Source organism: Epargyreus clarus, unplaced genomic scaffold (assembly GCF_041222505.1).
Source record: "Epargyreus clarus isolate Ecla_fem2 unplaced genomic scaffold, WU_Ecla_fem_2.2 ptg000007l, whole genome shotgun sequence".
NCBI lineage: Eukaryota > Metazoa > Arthropoda > Insecta > Lepidoptera > Hesperiidae > Epargyreus > Epargyreus clarus.
The window spans coordinates 15570087-15587312 of record NW_027332215.1 but is presented as its reverse complement, the minus strand read 5'-3'; the positions used below and the strand labels follow the sequence as shown (position 1 = coordinate 15587312).

The window sequence follows — 17226 nt, the reverse complement described above, 5'->3', positions numbered from 1 at the left end:
TTAGCAAGTGATAATTAATTTCTAATACAACAACCGAACAATGTTAACCGAATAATGTTTCGAACAACCGTAATGTAATTGCCGTATTATATATTTTGTAACACTTACTAATGCTATTGACCAACTCTTACTGTAGCTTACACAAAATAAATGTTGCAGATATCTTAATGATGTAGCAAGATGCTCTGAATCACGACACAGTTACAAATAAATCAAATACAACACACCTACTTAACAGAACAAGTAAATGTCGGTGTTGTCAAAATCTTAGTAGGGTTCCGTACCCAAAGGGTAAAACGGAAATTGTCAAATTATTTACTAAAAGGATATACAAGGATATGGGTATATGGGTGTATGGTTTAAGTATGTTTGTCCATCTGTGTATCTGTCTGTTTGTGCCAGCTTATTTGCAAAAAAGTAGGATAAATTTTAACGGAAATTTCAGTGGCAGTTAGCTGATGTTATAAGATGTAACATATGCTGCTTTTATTTTAGAAAAACAGTTTCGCGCAAAAATATAAAAGCTATGACATAATGACATCACTCGAGTATTTCATTTGAGAACTCCGCTGAAACCGGGGAACAAAGCTTGTGTATTATCAAAGCAATCTCAGACTCCGAGCGTACTGAGGTATCTACTATAAACTGTAGAATATCAATAATAGAATAGACCAGTATTTTTCCTTTAAAAAAGATATTTTTAACGGCACAAAGAATATTTTTGCAATTTATGAGACACAAAAGTAAAATTCAAGTATTTTTTAAGTATACTGAAAAATGCTTACGTGGTTGCTGATTTTATTCATGTCTATTTCGAATATGTAAACGTATGTAACAGATTATGCACACATCTAAAAAGTCGCCCATGGACAGTTGTTACCAACTCCATATAGAACAGTTTACCTAAAGCCGATCATATATGCGTTGACAGTATTCTAGACTTATTGTATATAAGTCGGCTGTACAAATCAATTTTGATTTATATTTTCCAAATCTTTCGTCCGATCCTGTCTCCGTTACCAATTCAAGGGCCAGACCGTTACCAATTCATCGTTACACGCGCCAGACGTTTTAAAAATCAAATTTGATTCCAAGAAGGTAACCTAACATAAATATTTCAGTAAAATCCAAATTTGTTTTGACTACTAGATCCTTTTTTTTTCGGTTTTTTGTTGTAATGTTTTACATACAGTATCTATTTAGTTTGACTGAGTCCTAACTTTGTAAGGGTCTAAAGAATAGGTTTGGGATTGGTAATGGATGTCTTTGATAAGTGTGGCTAATAAACTACAAAGAACTCCACCTTCTGAAGTTAATATTGCAGCAGTGATAGCTTAGTAGTTAGACTTGGCCTCTAGTTTCAAAGAGGTACGTGTCTAAAACTCTGACTTTTTTAACTTGTGTGCTTATAAAAAATAAATTATTAATTCATATACCTACCGGTTAAGGATAACATCGTGAGAAACCTACACGCCTACGTTATTTTAAAAACGTTCTCAAAGATCTACAAAGTCTAACAATCCGTATTCCATTCCGTAGTCCTACGGGACTACTACGGGATGGACTACCCATTTATTTTCAACTTTTTTTTATTTTTATAGTATTTGTTGTTATAGCGGCCACTTTTATGATAATATATTCGTATACTCTGTAAAAATTCAAGTATCTATTACGGTTCAAGAATTAGAGCCCCGTCATAGACGGATAGGCGCATAGACGGACTGACAGCGGAGGTTTAGTAATAGGGTTCCATTTACCCTTTAGGTTCGGAACCCTAAAAACTAAAAACTCTTTAGTCAAAGTTTACTTACTAGTAACATCCCTTTTATTATGAGATTACCCGTTTAAGCCGTTTACAGTAACGGGTTAAAGACGCTACGTCGAGAGTCGAAACCAATCAGTAAAGCCTGTGGAAATCAATAACCAATTTCCTTTAGGATTTAGGTGCGAGCCGTCACAGCTACCTTGATAATACTGGAGACTAAGCTCATGGGCGTGTATGGGGACGGGAGGTATAGGGGGTCCGAACCACCCCGTAGCATAGGCGAGAAAACAATACATACAGGGTGAATACAAGTTTCATTCCTTTCATAGCAAAACTGATAAAAAGAGTTATGAGGCAGATTTTGATAAAAAATAATACTTCATCATTTGTTTTTTGTTTAATCTTCTTCCCTAGCCGGGAATCAAAGTCATTTGGAAAAAACACATCCTATATTATTTCACCATCGGAAGTATTATAAGTGTCCTAATTCTAGAAAGTAATGATAAATAACAAACTAAACAAAAAATTTTCAGGAACTTAACCCCCAATCGTGGGGTCCAACATTCAATTTCAACAAGCACTTCTAATTTTTTCAGTTATGTATGGATTACAAATTAATTAAAAAAATTTTAACGTTGAAGGAAACCATCGTCAAGAAACCCGCACGCCTGAGAGTTTTTTTTTTTTTTTAAAGTTCTCAAATTCGTGGTCTACAGCCTAAATGCCTCTTATTTTGAAACGACACCGTGCCCAGTAAGATGATACATACTGTCCAACTCGTCGGATGATAGACCGATGGCTGGCAAATTCACATCGATAAATTTTTTTTATAATATGGGAGTAACATACGAGCATGCAGTCCACCTAACGGTAAGGTACTACTGTCGCCCATGGACATCTGTAATCAAACCCAAATAGGATCAGATACCTGAGGTCAGCCACAGATGCGCCGCTACCCCTGAGGACTAAACTGGAGCGCCTCAGCAAATATGTCTCCCTTAACCCTTCAAACCAGAACACAGTGCTTAACGCTGCTGTTATAAGGCAGAAATAGGTGTAGCGGTAGTGTCACAAGAATCGGTCCACAGAGAGTTGTACTATATTCAGCCATTTGCAACTACTGCAGGCAAAGGACGTCTGTTTTAATGAACGACAAGTAGATCATTAACTTGTGCAAGTTACCAGCAGCGTAGTTGCTAAGAACATTGATATTGACTTTGTAGTTTGGTTAATTAAGTATGTGCCTATATATGTCTGATGTAGAGTTATGTCGACTGGTTGCAAAGGACTTTGAGGTATCCGAGGTATAGTCTTGGGTGAAGTAAGATCTTTGTTAAGGGTCCGAAAGGAGAGGCGTATTTGAGATCGAAGAAAAAAAGGTCAGTTAACTAGTTTTTTTTCTTCACATGCTAGTGGTGAGTCCAACAAAAGTAGTCTCTGAAAGTTGACGGAAAGTAATCAAACAAGTTTGAAGAATTTGTATTCTAACGATCTGACAAACAGTGGTTTCAGGGTTCGATCCCCGACCAGCCAGGAGTCTAAATGATGTGAGATTAGTTTTCCTTTCTGGATCTGGATGTTTATATATTCCTCTTTGTGTGTGTCCACGGTATCTTAGACATGATTAGTTTGAATATTAAAATAATAATAAGCGTTAAAATAAATCTATACTTCTATTACTGATACACATTATAAAGAGGAAAGATTTGATCGTGTGATTGTTTGCATTAAAGATTCCTGCTTAGTCCTCAGGGGTAGCGAAGCTTCTGTGGCCGATCTGATACAGGAATCTAATCTTATGTGAAGTAGATTACTAATATCCACGAGCAGCAGTAGCCACTTACCATCAGCTCAGCATATACATCCGCTACTTTTCTACTCTAATATTATAAACAGGAAAACTTTGTTTGTTTGTTTGGTTGTAATGAATAGGCTCAAAAACTACTGGACCGATTTTAAAAATTCTTTCACCATTCGAAAGCTACATTACCCACGAGTAACATAGACTATATTTTATATGAAATATATTTGATAAATAGATTTTGAGGCGGTACAAAGTTTGCCGTGTCAGCTAGTATATTATAAAAAAAAACAAGTATAGGATATACTTGTTTTTTTTAATAATATTTTTATATAATATTAATTATAATATCGTGTCGTACTTAATCATAGAAAATAATAATTTTCTGTATAACCTTAAACTTTCCGCCAGGTGCCAGCACCAGTAGCAGGACAAAAGTTTTAAAAGCCCCGACTGCTTTGTCATAGCCTTTAAAATAGGATTAACAAAAGCGTACATTTTGAAATCCTTTACACAGTCACTAAGCTATTCCGTAACATGCTTTAAGGTCATTAATTAACATTTCACCACGAGGAGCTTAAAGCTCTGTGGTCAATTTGTAGACAAAGTTCGCTTGGATGTTGATTTAGAGCTTTGACGTTGAAGCTTATTTGCGAAATGGGATCGAAGCAAATATTGCACTTAGGCACTTTAGGAATTGCAGTTAGAAAACCGGCAAAGCGCGAGTTGGTCTCACGTGCCGAGGATTCTGTAATAACACTTAATATTTCGCTAATAACTGTACCGTATAAATTAGTTTTGTAAAAATAAATACACTTTTTTGTTTGTAAAGTTTTGCTTTTGTGCTTATTTCGTTTACAGCCACTAAATATTGGTTATTTCAAGATTCTATGTCAACGTGAAACATTTTTTTGGGTTTGATTCTCTTGTGAAATGGCAAAATATGCGACATATCGCTTAATCGCTTTGTCTTTTCATTTTTAAATTTTTTGAATGACACCATAGATCCGATCCTATAAGTTACTTTTTGTTTGAGGTACGGAAACCTAAAATTCGATTGGACTAACTTGATTCAAACCTAAAACTAATTTATGTACAAAAACATATTATAAAGTGCTACCATTAAATACCACATTGCCTCTTGTGTTATTACCGTAAATTAAGATAGATGGAAATCTTATAAGTATCGGTTTGAGAAGGAATGAAGGATCCCTGATTGAAATTAATTTATCTCGAATGAAATTTAAATGAATATATCTTATCCTATCCACATTTTGCCAAAGATCTAAATATGATGATGTTCTGTATGCAAAAAATCGATAAATAATTGATAGGGAAACACTACATAAATGAATTATAGGAACAGCCGATAATTCAACGTAAGTAAAAAATAAAACGCCTAATAATATGTACATTGTACATATTTAGTATCTGGTAGTAATTAATTAAAGCAATAACGAGTTAAGTATGATGAGGTAAGTATATAAGTTAAGTATGATAAAGCGAACTTATTTAAGAAACCAAGTGTTTATGATAGCAGATCAAAACATTATGTACGAGTAGATAAGATAAAAAAGAAAAGATTTATAAGTTACCTGCTCCTTTTATGGGTCCTGACGACGTAGCAACGTGTACGAAATAACGTGACATCATCGTGGTTTTGTAGATAATATTAGTTAGAAATTCTAACGTACGAGTATTTATATTTGTGTATACATATTTTTATCAGAGTTTTAAGTGTAACAAAAGTATTTTGAGTATTGTGATATTTACTCATTACGTGAGATAGGGACAATTTTTTACACAAGGACAAATGTTGTCTAATAAAATCTACATTCCATGTATGACTTAAGTGAGATTTGGTTTTACGTTATATTGTGTTTAGGCTGTGACAACAGCTTGAATAATATAATAATGAACCACAGTCATCAGAACTTTGGAACTACCAACTCATGATATTAAACCACTTTCAGTGAGGTAACTTCCCTTGGGAATAAGCTAACCGTGCTTTCTATTCAGACTCTGAATAGACCTAACTTTATACTAACACTCTCTTTTATTATGCGAGTAAAACTTTAGGATATTTCTTCAGTCTTAAAATGTGCTCTCAAAGTGGAATAATAAATAACAAATCTTAATGTTTTTAACACGCTTTTATTAGCTTGGGTTGTATGTATGTATGTAGGTATGTTTGTAACAAAGTAACGGAATCTTTGAACCCCATTTCTGTCCACTTTGAACGTTCAATTTAATTCCAAATTTTGAAGAATGTTCTAAAACTGATGGCAATACACGATTTTCATAATTTTGTACCATTATCCTTAGCAACATCCTCAGGATTAATGATTTTTGAACGAGGCGAGATAGTTCAAGCGCCTTAGAGAAAGTTCATCGCAAGTTACTAGATTGCAACAATTATTACTTTTCAGTTTCAATAACTGTTATAGTGTGATTCTTAGTTTTGAAAATAATAATGTTATTTAGTAACTATGTTTGTCAAATAATATTGCATTGAGTTTTTGATATGTATGTTGTTTTTTTTGAAGGTGGTAGAACCCTTTGTGGTTCGACTCCGGCGGCACCACCGCCACACCTATTTCTACCTAATAACAGCAGTGTTAGGCGCTGCTGTGTTCCGGTTTGAAGGGTGTGGTAAGGGAGATAGACTTTTCCGAGGCGTTCCAGCTTAGTCCTCAGGGGTAGCGGCGTTGGGGTTGGGGTTGATTACAGATGTCCATGGGCGGCAGTAGCCACTTACCATCAGGTGGACTGCATGCTCGTCTGCTACTCTCATATTATAAAAAAAAAAAAAAAAAAAAAAATGTTATCCAACGTGGGAGCGAGGCCGGGTTATGTGGGATTTTTACCGCACTAAAACCCCCCCGGTGGCCGTCCTCAGCGCTTGGTGGAGAACTCCGGGATCTCCGATGGAACACAAGCGGGGTCCTCCGACCGCGATGCCCCGGTCGGGCTCTGCCCTGGGGGGAGCAGTTTACGCTCCTCCCACACACCTGGTGTTTACGACGGCATGCGACCACACATGCCGCCGTTCTTCCCGGGGTTGCTCTCCGGACGGTTCGAGCTCCCACTCTTGCCGCCGGCAACCCCGGAAGCCCCCTTTTAGTCGCCTCTTACGACAGGCAGGGGATACCGTAGCCCTATTATAGTCCCGGAACTACAGGGACATTGGCATGTTACCTTAGCTACGCAGAGGTGACAATCTGCTCGAAATTAATAAATAATCAATTGCTTTTACGTTGAAAAGTCATCGTTAAATATCGTACACGCCGCGCTCTTAAACAATTGCATTTGGCCTACGTGGGGACCATGGCTTTACTTTGAGAGGACATCAGGGAACCCATGCTCGGCATACGTATAATAACTTTACTGAGAGTAGAATCTTTTCTAATCTACTTTGAGACCTTTTTAAATCTCTCAGGAATGCACGTTTCTTCCACATGTATCTCTTTATTATTAAATCAAGTGTTAATTAACTTGAAATACGCACATAACTTTGAAAATCAGACGTGCTCGGGAATCGAATCTAAACACTTCGATCGAGATACCTAATTTAAACTAGGCTATCGCTGTTATTACTGGTAACTGAATACTACACAAAATCTCATTCTCACAAAAACATTTTCAGTAACTCGTATTTTTAATGTAAAAAACGCGATACTTCGATGTTATTCGAAGCGTTCCTACTTCAGCGTCTGATTCTAAGTTTTAATACGAATTCTGGCCTCGTTTTTCTTTGTGGAAAATATCTAGTTACCCGGTTCCATCGACTGACTGCGCTCAATGGTTGTCGAGTGAATCGTAGTTATGTTCATGTTGTTAACTCTACTTCGTAACGCTGTCATTATACGTTAAGAATGCACGAACGATAAGACTGTTTAGATAAATAAGAAATATATGCCTAACTGTATTTTTGTTTATGTTCTATTTTATGTTTACGACTAATTACTGCTTTACGTGCGTGCTTGCTTTTTGGGAATGGTTTTCAGTCAGAAAAAGGCATTTACTAACACTGGGCAAGTAATTTTTAGTCGCATTATTTTCGGAAAGGATATTTTTTTTAACCATATGCCAGAAGGCAGGCTTAAAGTTCATGACAAACAGATATCCTATGACAATAGATACATTTATGATCTTAAAGATTTACGACGATTTTAATTGGCAGTCGCTGTTTTACCGTATCCTTTAAACCAGTTCAAACTGGATTGCAGCGGTTCAAATCGGTATAATAGGAAAATAGGTGCTGTAGCGCTGCTGCCGCAGTCGATCTATGTAGTGCTTCTGCCTCTAAATCTGAATATAAATTAAACTGTCAATAGCGCTTTTCAAATTGACCATACACTTATAACGCGAAATAAATTCGGTTTAAATTCGTGCCGGATTTATCGGTCCCAAGTGTCTAACTTCTGTTAATTTACGAGTGTCATAATGCAATGGTCAGTTTTTAAGTACCTTTTGTACGAGTAAATAATGTATTTTCACGTTAAATTGCGAACGTTTTTAATTATTCTTAAATTTCAGTGACGTCCTGATGTAATTGTTGGACTATTTCTGTATTTATGGTAGGATCTATGATTATCGAATCTGTACATCAAAAAAAATATATTAAAATTTGTATATACTACTTTCAAATAATGATACTGGCCTTAAAATTACTCGCTTTAAAGAAATTCGTTATGCGTAACTGACCTTAGGTAGCGTGACTTTACGTTTTATTTCTATTAATCTAATTATTATATTATACTAATCTTATTCTTAATTTATTTTCTTTCTACTTATCCAACGTATTAAAATAATAATATTTTGTATGGTGGGTGTCTCAAAATCTTCTTATATAAGTACTTAACGTTGTGTGATGAACTCTCTTGAAAACTCTTGTTCCAAACTAATAATTTATTTCCCTTTATTACATACTCACTTCATTAGAGAGACAGAATATTTAAACACTAGGAATTAAGATATAAACACTATCATTAAACTAGTTACCGTGCTGTTGCGTTTCCAAAGCTATGAAGCACTGTCAAATTGAACGAGGGCTGTTGTTTATGTGGTCGCATAAATTCCACAAACACTCAACCGGTTCTGCAGAAGTACTGCTGACCGGGTAACTGAGCTGTAACGTTTCCGCAATAAGGCCACCGTAATAATCGAATATTAATACGTTATTTGCTTTCCGCGGCTGTGATAGCCTAGTGGGTAACAAACTCTTGAACGAGGGGCACAATAATACCCTCAGTATGAGTTTTTACAAAAAATACTGTTTTTTTTTGTTTACGTATTTCCCATACATTTTCAACCAGTTCTTATATAATCCGCTAGGGGCGCTGATTGTAAATATGCAGGGCAAATATCCAACAGTAATTTTTGTACAAACATATAAACCCATACTAAGGATACAGGTTAAAATCCACTCTGTTTTTTTAAAGTTATATGCGTATTAGAAATTCATTATCACTTGCTTATTAATATTATCGTGAGTAACCTGCGTACCTGATCTTAAAAATAAGTTTTCAAAGGTATGTGATGTGTACCAATTCGCACTCGGCCAGCTCGGTTGACTATGGCCTCATTCTGAGAGGAGACCCGTACCCAGCAGTAGGCCAGTAATGGGTTGATGATTTCCTTTCCGTGCTGTGGTTACATTCGTCATTCTCTTTTCGCAGGTCATGATTTCAAATACGCAGCGATAGGTAGAAGCCTTCAGCCTCGTGTCTAATAACGCCCGTTATTAATAATCAATCTGTCCAATGTTTTGTCCAAAGATCGACATTTGGCAATTACATCATAAGTAGTAGAAATGATCAAATATCAAACTTTTTAGGCAATTTTCACGGGTGTAAGATGAACACTCTTAAAAGTAAATTCACGTTTCAAAGTAAAAAGGTACAGTGTCTCTTCATTTTCTTATTAGATTCTCGAGTTGCGCTTGGTAAAGATTAGTAGATTATCTTACATTGTTGGAAGCGAAATTCGTCGTATGTAGGTCAAACTTGTATCTCATGTTCAAATAACATGAATGGTCAGAGCTTTTGGGTACTCGTTTAGACTCATAGTCTTAAGTATTTTGAGCACGAAATCCTCGGCCTTTAGACCGAAATTCAGGAATATACTGCCGCATGTCAGGCAATGCACTGAAATTCGCTCTGTAGACTTTAAGCTGATGAAAGTGGATCTATTTGGCAAATAATTGGGATGACAAAGCTGCACAGTGCAGACCAGCATAATGCTATGTGGACCTGCATTATTATTTACTATTACTTTTCAAGAACCATTTACAAGTAATAATTATTATATAACATATAAACCTGTTTGAATACTAAAGAAAGAAATATATTGTCTAAAAGTTTAGCGGGAAAACGAAATATTTTCTCTTCTTATGTGTTATTATTTATATAATAGAAATTCTTATCTCACATTGTTTATGAAAAATCCGAGTTATTTATTTCAATGTTTTTTCCATTGTTTCAGATGTGGCTTGCAGTCATAGCTTTGGTGTTTGTGATCGGGATACTTCTTTATCTGGATACAAGAAAACCTAAGAATTTTCCACCCGGACCAAGATGGCTACCCATTTTGGGCAGTGCGAGCGAAATCAACAAACTTCGGGAGAAAACTGGTTACTTATACAAAGCTGTATATGAATTGACTAAGAAGTACTGTGGAGATGGGGCCGTAATCGGACTGAAAATTGGAAAAGACAGAATGGTAATGGTCAACTCTCTCGATGCGAATAAAGAAATGCTACATAATGAAGACATCGACGGGAGACCGAAAGGTATCTTTTACGAAACTAGAACTTGGGGCTTAAGACGAGGTCTTCTCTTAACAGACGGAGAACTGTGGAAAGAACAGAGGAGATTCCTTATCAAGCATTTGAAAGAATTCGGCTTTGGTAGACGGGGTATGGGAGAAACAGCCAAGTCGGAAGCAGCACACATGATAAACGATATTATGAAGGTGATCGAAAACAATAACAATAACAGTGCCGTGATTCAAATGCACAACTTTTTTAACGTTTATATCCTCAATACCTTGTGGACAATGATGGCGGGTATAAGATACGATCCGAGCGATCCACAAATGGTTGTCCTCCAAACACTTCTTTTCGATTTATTTGCTACTGTTGACATGGTTGGCACCGCTTTTAGCCATTTTCCTATTCTGTGTATTCTGGCTCCCACTCTATCTGGTTATAAATACTTTATACGAACTCACAAAAGAATTTGGAAATTCCTTGGAGATGAGATCACTAAACATAAGATTAGGTTTGATCCGAGTGTTGAAGACAAAGATTTCATGGATGTGTACATAAGAGTGTTAAAGGAATATGGAGAAATTAACACATATTCAGAGAAGCAGCTCGTGGCTATGTGTATGGACATGTTCATGGCGGGAACTGAGACTACTGGCAAAAGTATGAGTTTCGGCTTCAGTTACCTGGTGAGGGAACAAGACGTCCAGCTCAAAGCACAAGAAGAGATTGAAAGAGTGGTTGGCAAAGACCGAATGCCAAGTCTGGATGATCGTCCCAAGTAAGTCAACTTACGTAACGTAGCTAATTTGTACAAAAAGTAACGTAATGATTGTTCGTTACCGAAATCATTGGTTTTTTCTCATAAGTTTACACTTTGTTAGTACAATCATGTAGATTAATGCAAATTATTAGACATATTTTTCTATAATATAGGTGTACCTTGTAGACGAGCATGCAGACTACCTGAAGAAAATTGGCTACTGCCGCCCATGGGCATGTGTAATCAACACCAGATAGGATTAGATATTCCTACCTGAGGTCGGCCACAGCCGCTACCCTTGATGATTAAGCTGGGATGCCTCGGGAAAGAATGTCTGCCGTACCACACTCTTCAACTAAACTAAAGCACAGCAGCGCTTAATACTGATACGAATTATTTTTACTAAATAACAAAATTTTTTGAGCTGGATATCCAAACCAATAGGTTTTCTTGATCTACGTCGCCGACGGTCGATCGATATCGATCTACCGATAGTAATTGGCATCGAAAGATATTATTATCAGATCTACATACATGAATTTACCCATTTATATATAATTATTATTATAATGTATGTATAGCTCATATGTTTTCCAGTCTTTTTGAAACTAGGGGCAATTAAGTTAATAAATTATGTTGTTGTTTTAGCATGCCCTATAATGAAGCAGTGGTGCATGAGAGCATCCGTCATTTTATGGGCAGGACATTCGGCGTTCCGCACCGTGCCGTGAGGGACACGACGCTTGCTGGCTATGACATACCAAAGGTAAGCTATTAGGTATTTTAATTTATTTCGTATACCAAATAATACGCAGTGATTGAAATTGGATTTTCAAAGTTATTTGCGTATTAGAAATTAATTATCACTTGCTTTAACGGTGAAGGAAAACATATCGAAGAAACCTGCACACCTGAGAGTTTTATCAAAATAAATCTCAAAGGTATGTGAAGTATAACAATACTCACTTGGCCAGCGTGCTAACTATGGCCTAATCCTTTTCATTATAAGAGAAGACACATGCATAGCCTAGTGGAACAGTAACGGGTTGACCACGCTGGGTATAGGTCTCCTATCTGTTGGAGGGGTTTAGGACATAGTCCCATTTTGCTTGAGAAGTGCAAATTAATAGATTTCACTTCACATACTTTTGCAAACTGTATTATTAAAGAATTTTCAGGCGTATAGTTTTACACACGATGTTTTCAAATTATAGCAAGTGATAATTAGTTTAAAATATAAACATACTCGTAACTTAGAAAAATCGAATGTGCACGTCGAGGATTTGAAGCTGGATCCCCCGTTTGAAAGGCAGATTTTCGACAACAAGACTGTCGCTGCTGTCACTGATTTTATTTATTGGTTGCTGCCACTCAAAAACATCTACAAGTTCTCTGAATCGAAAAAGAGAATCGTGCCTACTTTGCCCTTCAAGCCAGGAGAATACAGACACACTGCTATTAAAGCGCAGGAATAGATGTCCTAGAAGAACGTTAAAGAGTTGTACCATATACCTAAAAGTAATCATGTATTATACATTTTTCATACGTTTGACTTAGATTAAATGAAATTAAAATTTAATAGTTTTCCCTTTCTCTTTGCAATCCCATATTGTCTAAATTTTCTTAGTTGAGTACACACTGCAACCCATAGACGAAATAATTATAGTATCAAACATTATTATTATTAGCTGCTCGTATCTCGGACCGCTTAATAAATTTCCTTAACTTTAATTTCCAGGACACGATGGTGGTCAGTAACTTCACCAACATCTTGATGGACGAGACCCTTTACCCGGAGCCCTACGCTTTCAAGCCGGAGCGGTTTCTGTCTGCGGACGGGAAGGTGTGCATCCCAGACCACTACTTCCCGTTTGGTCTCGCTAAACACAGGTGCATGGGCGATATATTGGCGAAATGCAATATTTTTGTATTCACAACAAATATGTTACAAAGATTTTCGTTCCTACCGGCCCCTGGGGAGCCGTTGCCGCCTTTGGACCACATCGATGGGGCCACGCCCTCCGCTGCCCCCTTCAAAGCCTTAGTCGTACCAAGGATGTAAGACTTTTTTATTATATTATTATACGTAGAGTTATAAATGTGTGTTACTTATAAACTGATCGGAGTATCTCAGAGTCTAAGGTACCTATTGTTATTAGAACGGACCATTTTTTTCTTAGTAAACAATAAAGTGTGAAAATAATGTGTAGATTGTTTTATTTCCACTACCTCTTCCATTACATTGGATTTTATATTAACACTAGCTGACCCGGAAAACGTTGTGTTGCCATATAAATAAAAAATGTTAAGGGTGAACAACCCTTATCACTTAGGGGTATAAAAAATAGATAGTAGCCGATTGTCAGACCGACTGAATAGGCATATAAAATTTGGTGAAAATCGGTAAAGCAATTTCGGAGGAGTACGGTATCTAACATTGTGACACGAGAATTTTATATATAAGACTAGCTGACCCGGCAAACATTGTGTTGCCATTCAAATAAAAAAATGTTATGGGTGCATAACCCTTATCACTTAGGGGTATGAAAAATAGATAGTAGCCGATTCTCATACCTACTGAATATGCATATAAAATTTGGTGAAAATCGGTCAAGCCGTTTCGGAGGAGTATGGCAACGAAAACTGTGACACGAGAATTTTATATATTAGAAGATATACCTATTACTAATCTTATATTTGAGAAATCAAGCAAAAATTAACACATTTGGAACTTTTGTAGACAAATATTGGTTAAGATTGATTAACCGAAAAAATCAAATTCATTAAATCACCAATGCGTGCTGTTTGGTGTGAACATTACGCTCAATTACATCAATTCTTCAAGAGAATTAGGCGTAGATAGATTCCAGATCAATATCACGTTAATCAAATCAACGGTGCATACCAATCAAAGCACTGCGTAATGTCTCACTAAATGGTTTACATGACTAACCACATTGTTACATTGTCAGATTACTAATATTGCGTACTTAGTACATACACGATACAAAAATTATTGGATATGCGAATAACAATCACACAGTAGACAATATTTCAGAAAATTCGATCACGGGCCTGGTATCGTCGATACTGGATACAATAATAAGTTAAAATTATGGGTCTGAATTTTTTTTATAATATAGGAGTAGCAGACTAGCATGCAGTCCACCTGATGGTAAATGGCTAATGCTGCCCATGCACTTCTGTAATCAACCCCAGATAGGATTAGGTATTCCTACCTGAAATCGGCCACAGATGCGCCGCTACGCCTGAGGACTTAGCTGGAACGCCTCGGAAAAGTATGTCTCCCTTACTACAGCCTTCAAACCAGAACACAGTTGAACAAGTTGAACAGGTGTGAAGTCTGCACACACATAACAGTAGTAACACAGTGCAGAGCAGTGCAGAAATAAGTGTGGCGGTGGTGGTTCCTAATTTATCTTTATGAATTTATGGCAATACAAACTATTATGACTAATATCATAAATGCTAATGTGAATTTATTTGTTAGTTTTCTATACTTTCACGCCTTAACTACATAACCGAATGTCATAAAATTTTGTATACACGTTGTCACCTTTTCTTCCGAAAAAAAGTACCGTTCCCGAGGGATAGATAAAACCTCCTACTGCAAGCGAAGCTACGGGTAAAAGCTAGTGCCTATAAAGAACAGACAGGTGAAGTAAGAAAACCTTGTAAGCGTTTTTGTTTCATACTTATTGGACTTACATACATTAAATATGGATTTTCACTACTTACTTGCAAATTTCAAATTTTAAAAAACGTTACCTCCTGTATATGATTTTAGACTAAAATTATCGCGGAATTGAGACATTTTATTATGTAACGGGTACTCACGATATGCGTTTTTTCAACTGGGTTTGCAACTGGGTCGAAATATCGGCAATAAAAAACGCATATCGTGAGTACCCGTTACATAATAAAATTATCTCCTGTATTTTTATTACTTTGTATTTATAACTTTATTCGGCTTATGACAATTACCTAAATATCTAACATTTGCTATTGTTTCGTGAGTAATGATATTTAAATGAGGAACGTGTTCTAGAATTGGCTCACACACGTAACAGCAATCGAAATGCAATTTGCCCCGTAATCATATCTCGATGCATACCAATCTGCAATCACCTTGTTATGCACAAGTTCCTCCTTGAGATTCAAGTTCTATAGCCAAGCCTGTCCTTTGTTTTCGATCACATGATATATGGTTAGTAATCTTAATTGAGCATGTTATGGATACGAAATTTTGGATCGAATATGGAGAAGAATATTTAAAAAAATATTATATTCAAGTCTAATACGGTTATGATTACGAAGTTATTTCGAATTATCTGATACTTTTCGAAAGTTTTAGTAACGGATATTAGATTTTTGGGGAAGTACAAGAGAATTCAAGCAAATAAATTCAAATAGGTAATGGTTTTATAGTATTTATGTCTCATTTAGACCAACCCTTTCGGATATCCCAAACGTAGTTACGGCCACGGAACTCCAATATCTTTCTTCCATTTCTTTCCAGATCTTCCAGATCTTAACCACACGTCGAGCGTTAATTGTTATGCCACCGAGCAGCGCCCTCCGTGTTCTGTCATCTTGACTGTATTAATCTTCTTCTGTCAGCTAAATCATACCGTTACGACGTGGCTACAGATGACAACACAAAACGTAATAATGTAGGGGTTATAAATACACTACATTATAAATACCGGTACATAGCAACAATGTCCTAAAAAGATGACAGTAGAAAACGAGCATGCAGATGGTGAGAGGTGTCTACGGCCCGCGGACCCCTGTAATCAACCCTAGATATGATGGATTCTTACTTGAGTTCGGATATATCAGCGAGCTCTCATCCATTTTTTAAACTTATTAACTTATTTATAACTTGACTTTTTATAGAATTAAAAGAATAATACACGCATTCACCAGAGTTACTTTTTTATCAATGATACATTATAAACCCTCCTTTTAATTACAATTATCATATCCTCTCAAAAAGGAAATGGTGTTTTTAACCAGAATATTAATCAAGAGTGCTTTTAAAATACAGATAGTTCAAATGCCATATGAAAGTAATTATAATACAATGTTAAGCAATATATAATAAAAAAATAATAAGCAATATATAAAAAATTTAAACGTCATTAACTAATTTGTTTACAATTTTGCATAAATTAAGTTATGGGGTTGATCATTTATAAACACTGTGAAAAATATGAACCTTGGCGCCATAATACGATTAACAATCTTTTATGAACGTTGTAAAGAAAAGTAACGTATAATAAAATAAAAAGTTTTTTTTTTTAAGTTAAACGGTTTTATATTGCAGATTAATGTACTAAAAGCTTCGATCACTAATAAGAACTAGATACACAATCCCATACAAAAATGAACTTAAAAAGTGGCGTCAAATTTACAAAGAAAAAAAAACATTAAATTTTACGACCGTGGTTTGTCACTTGGACAAGGAATTAGTGGAGACGAACTGTCATTACTTTTAATATTTTTATTAGGTCGAAGTAATTAATTTTAATGAACATAATAATAATTTATCAATGAAAGTAAGTAATATGTAGTCACAATTTATTATAATAAAAATATATAAGATATAAACATATAAGAAAACATAAAACTAAGCGAGCAGGGCGCGGTAGCGCCTCTGCGAGCGGTTGGTTCCAAATCATATAAATGCAGTATGTACTTATAATATAAATTAGCGATCAGAGACATTAAGTAAGGCATGGAGAGTAAGGCATGTATTTTTATTACTCCACCCCATAGTTATAATATTATACATAATGGCTGGTTAATGTGATTAATTGTGACCAAATTGAGTAGATATTATACGTACTGGCTAGATATTATGTATAATATCCCTATTTATCACTTTGGCTGTAACATATATACATATATGTTTATTATAATGAAACTGTTTTTTTTCTATACAATTACAGAAATATACGAGCCTTTAGTGAAAGCCAAGTAAAAAATAAAATACAGGTTATATCATCCTCAAATTATTTTGTACTTCTATAATTTCATTGGACTCTATACAATGCCCGTTTGAATCGTAAGTAATATAAGGCTTGTCCATGATTGTATGTCTA

The 17226-nt window shown here is 35.7% G+C and overlaps 1 protein-coding gene across 1 annotated transcript in view; it reads left to right on the top strand.

Annotated features, from left to right (window-relative positions):
- The window catches only part of Cyp303a1 (Probable cytochrome P450 303a1), a 29185-nt gene extending 15884 nt beyond the window's left edge, over positions 1–13301 (top strand). The window contains exons 2-4 of the mRNA XM_073074849.1: positions 10053–11116; positions 11747–11864; positions 12837–13301. Of these exons, the coding sequence (XP_072930950.1) occupies positions 10053–11116; positions 11747–11864; positions 12837–13160 (1506 nt within the window). The 3' untranslated portion in view covers positions 13161–13301. The remainder of the gene's footprint in view (positions 1–10052; positions 11117–11746; positions 11865–12836) is intronic.
- The last annotated feature ends 3925 nt before the right edge of the window (positions 13302–17226 follow it).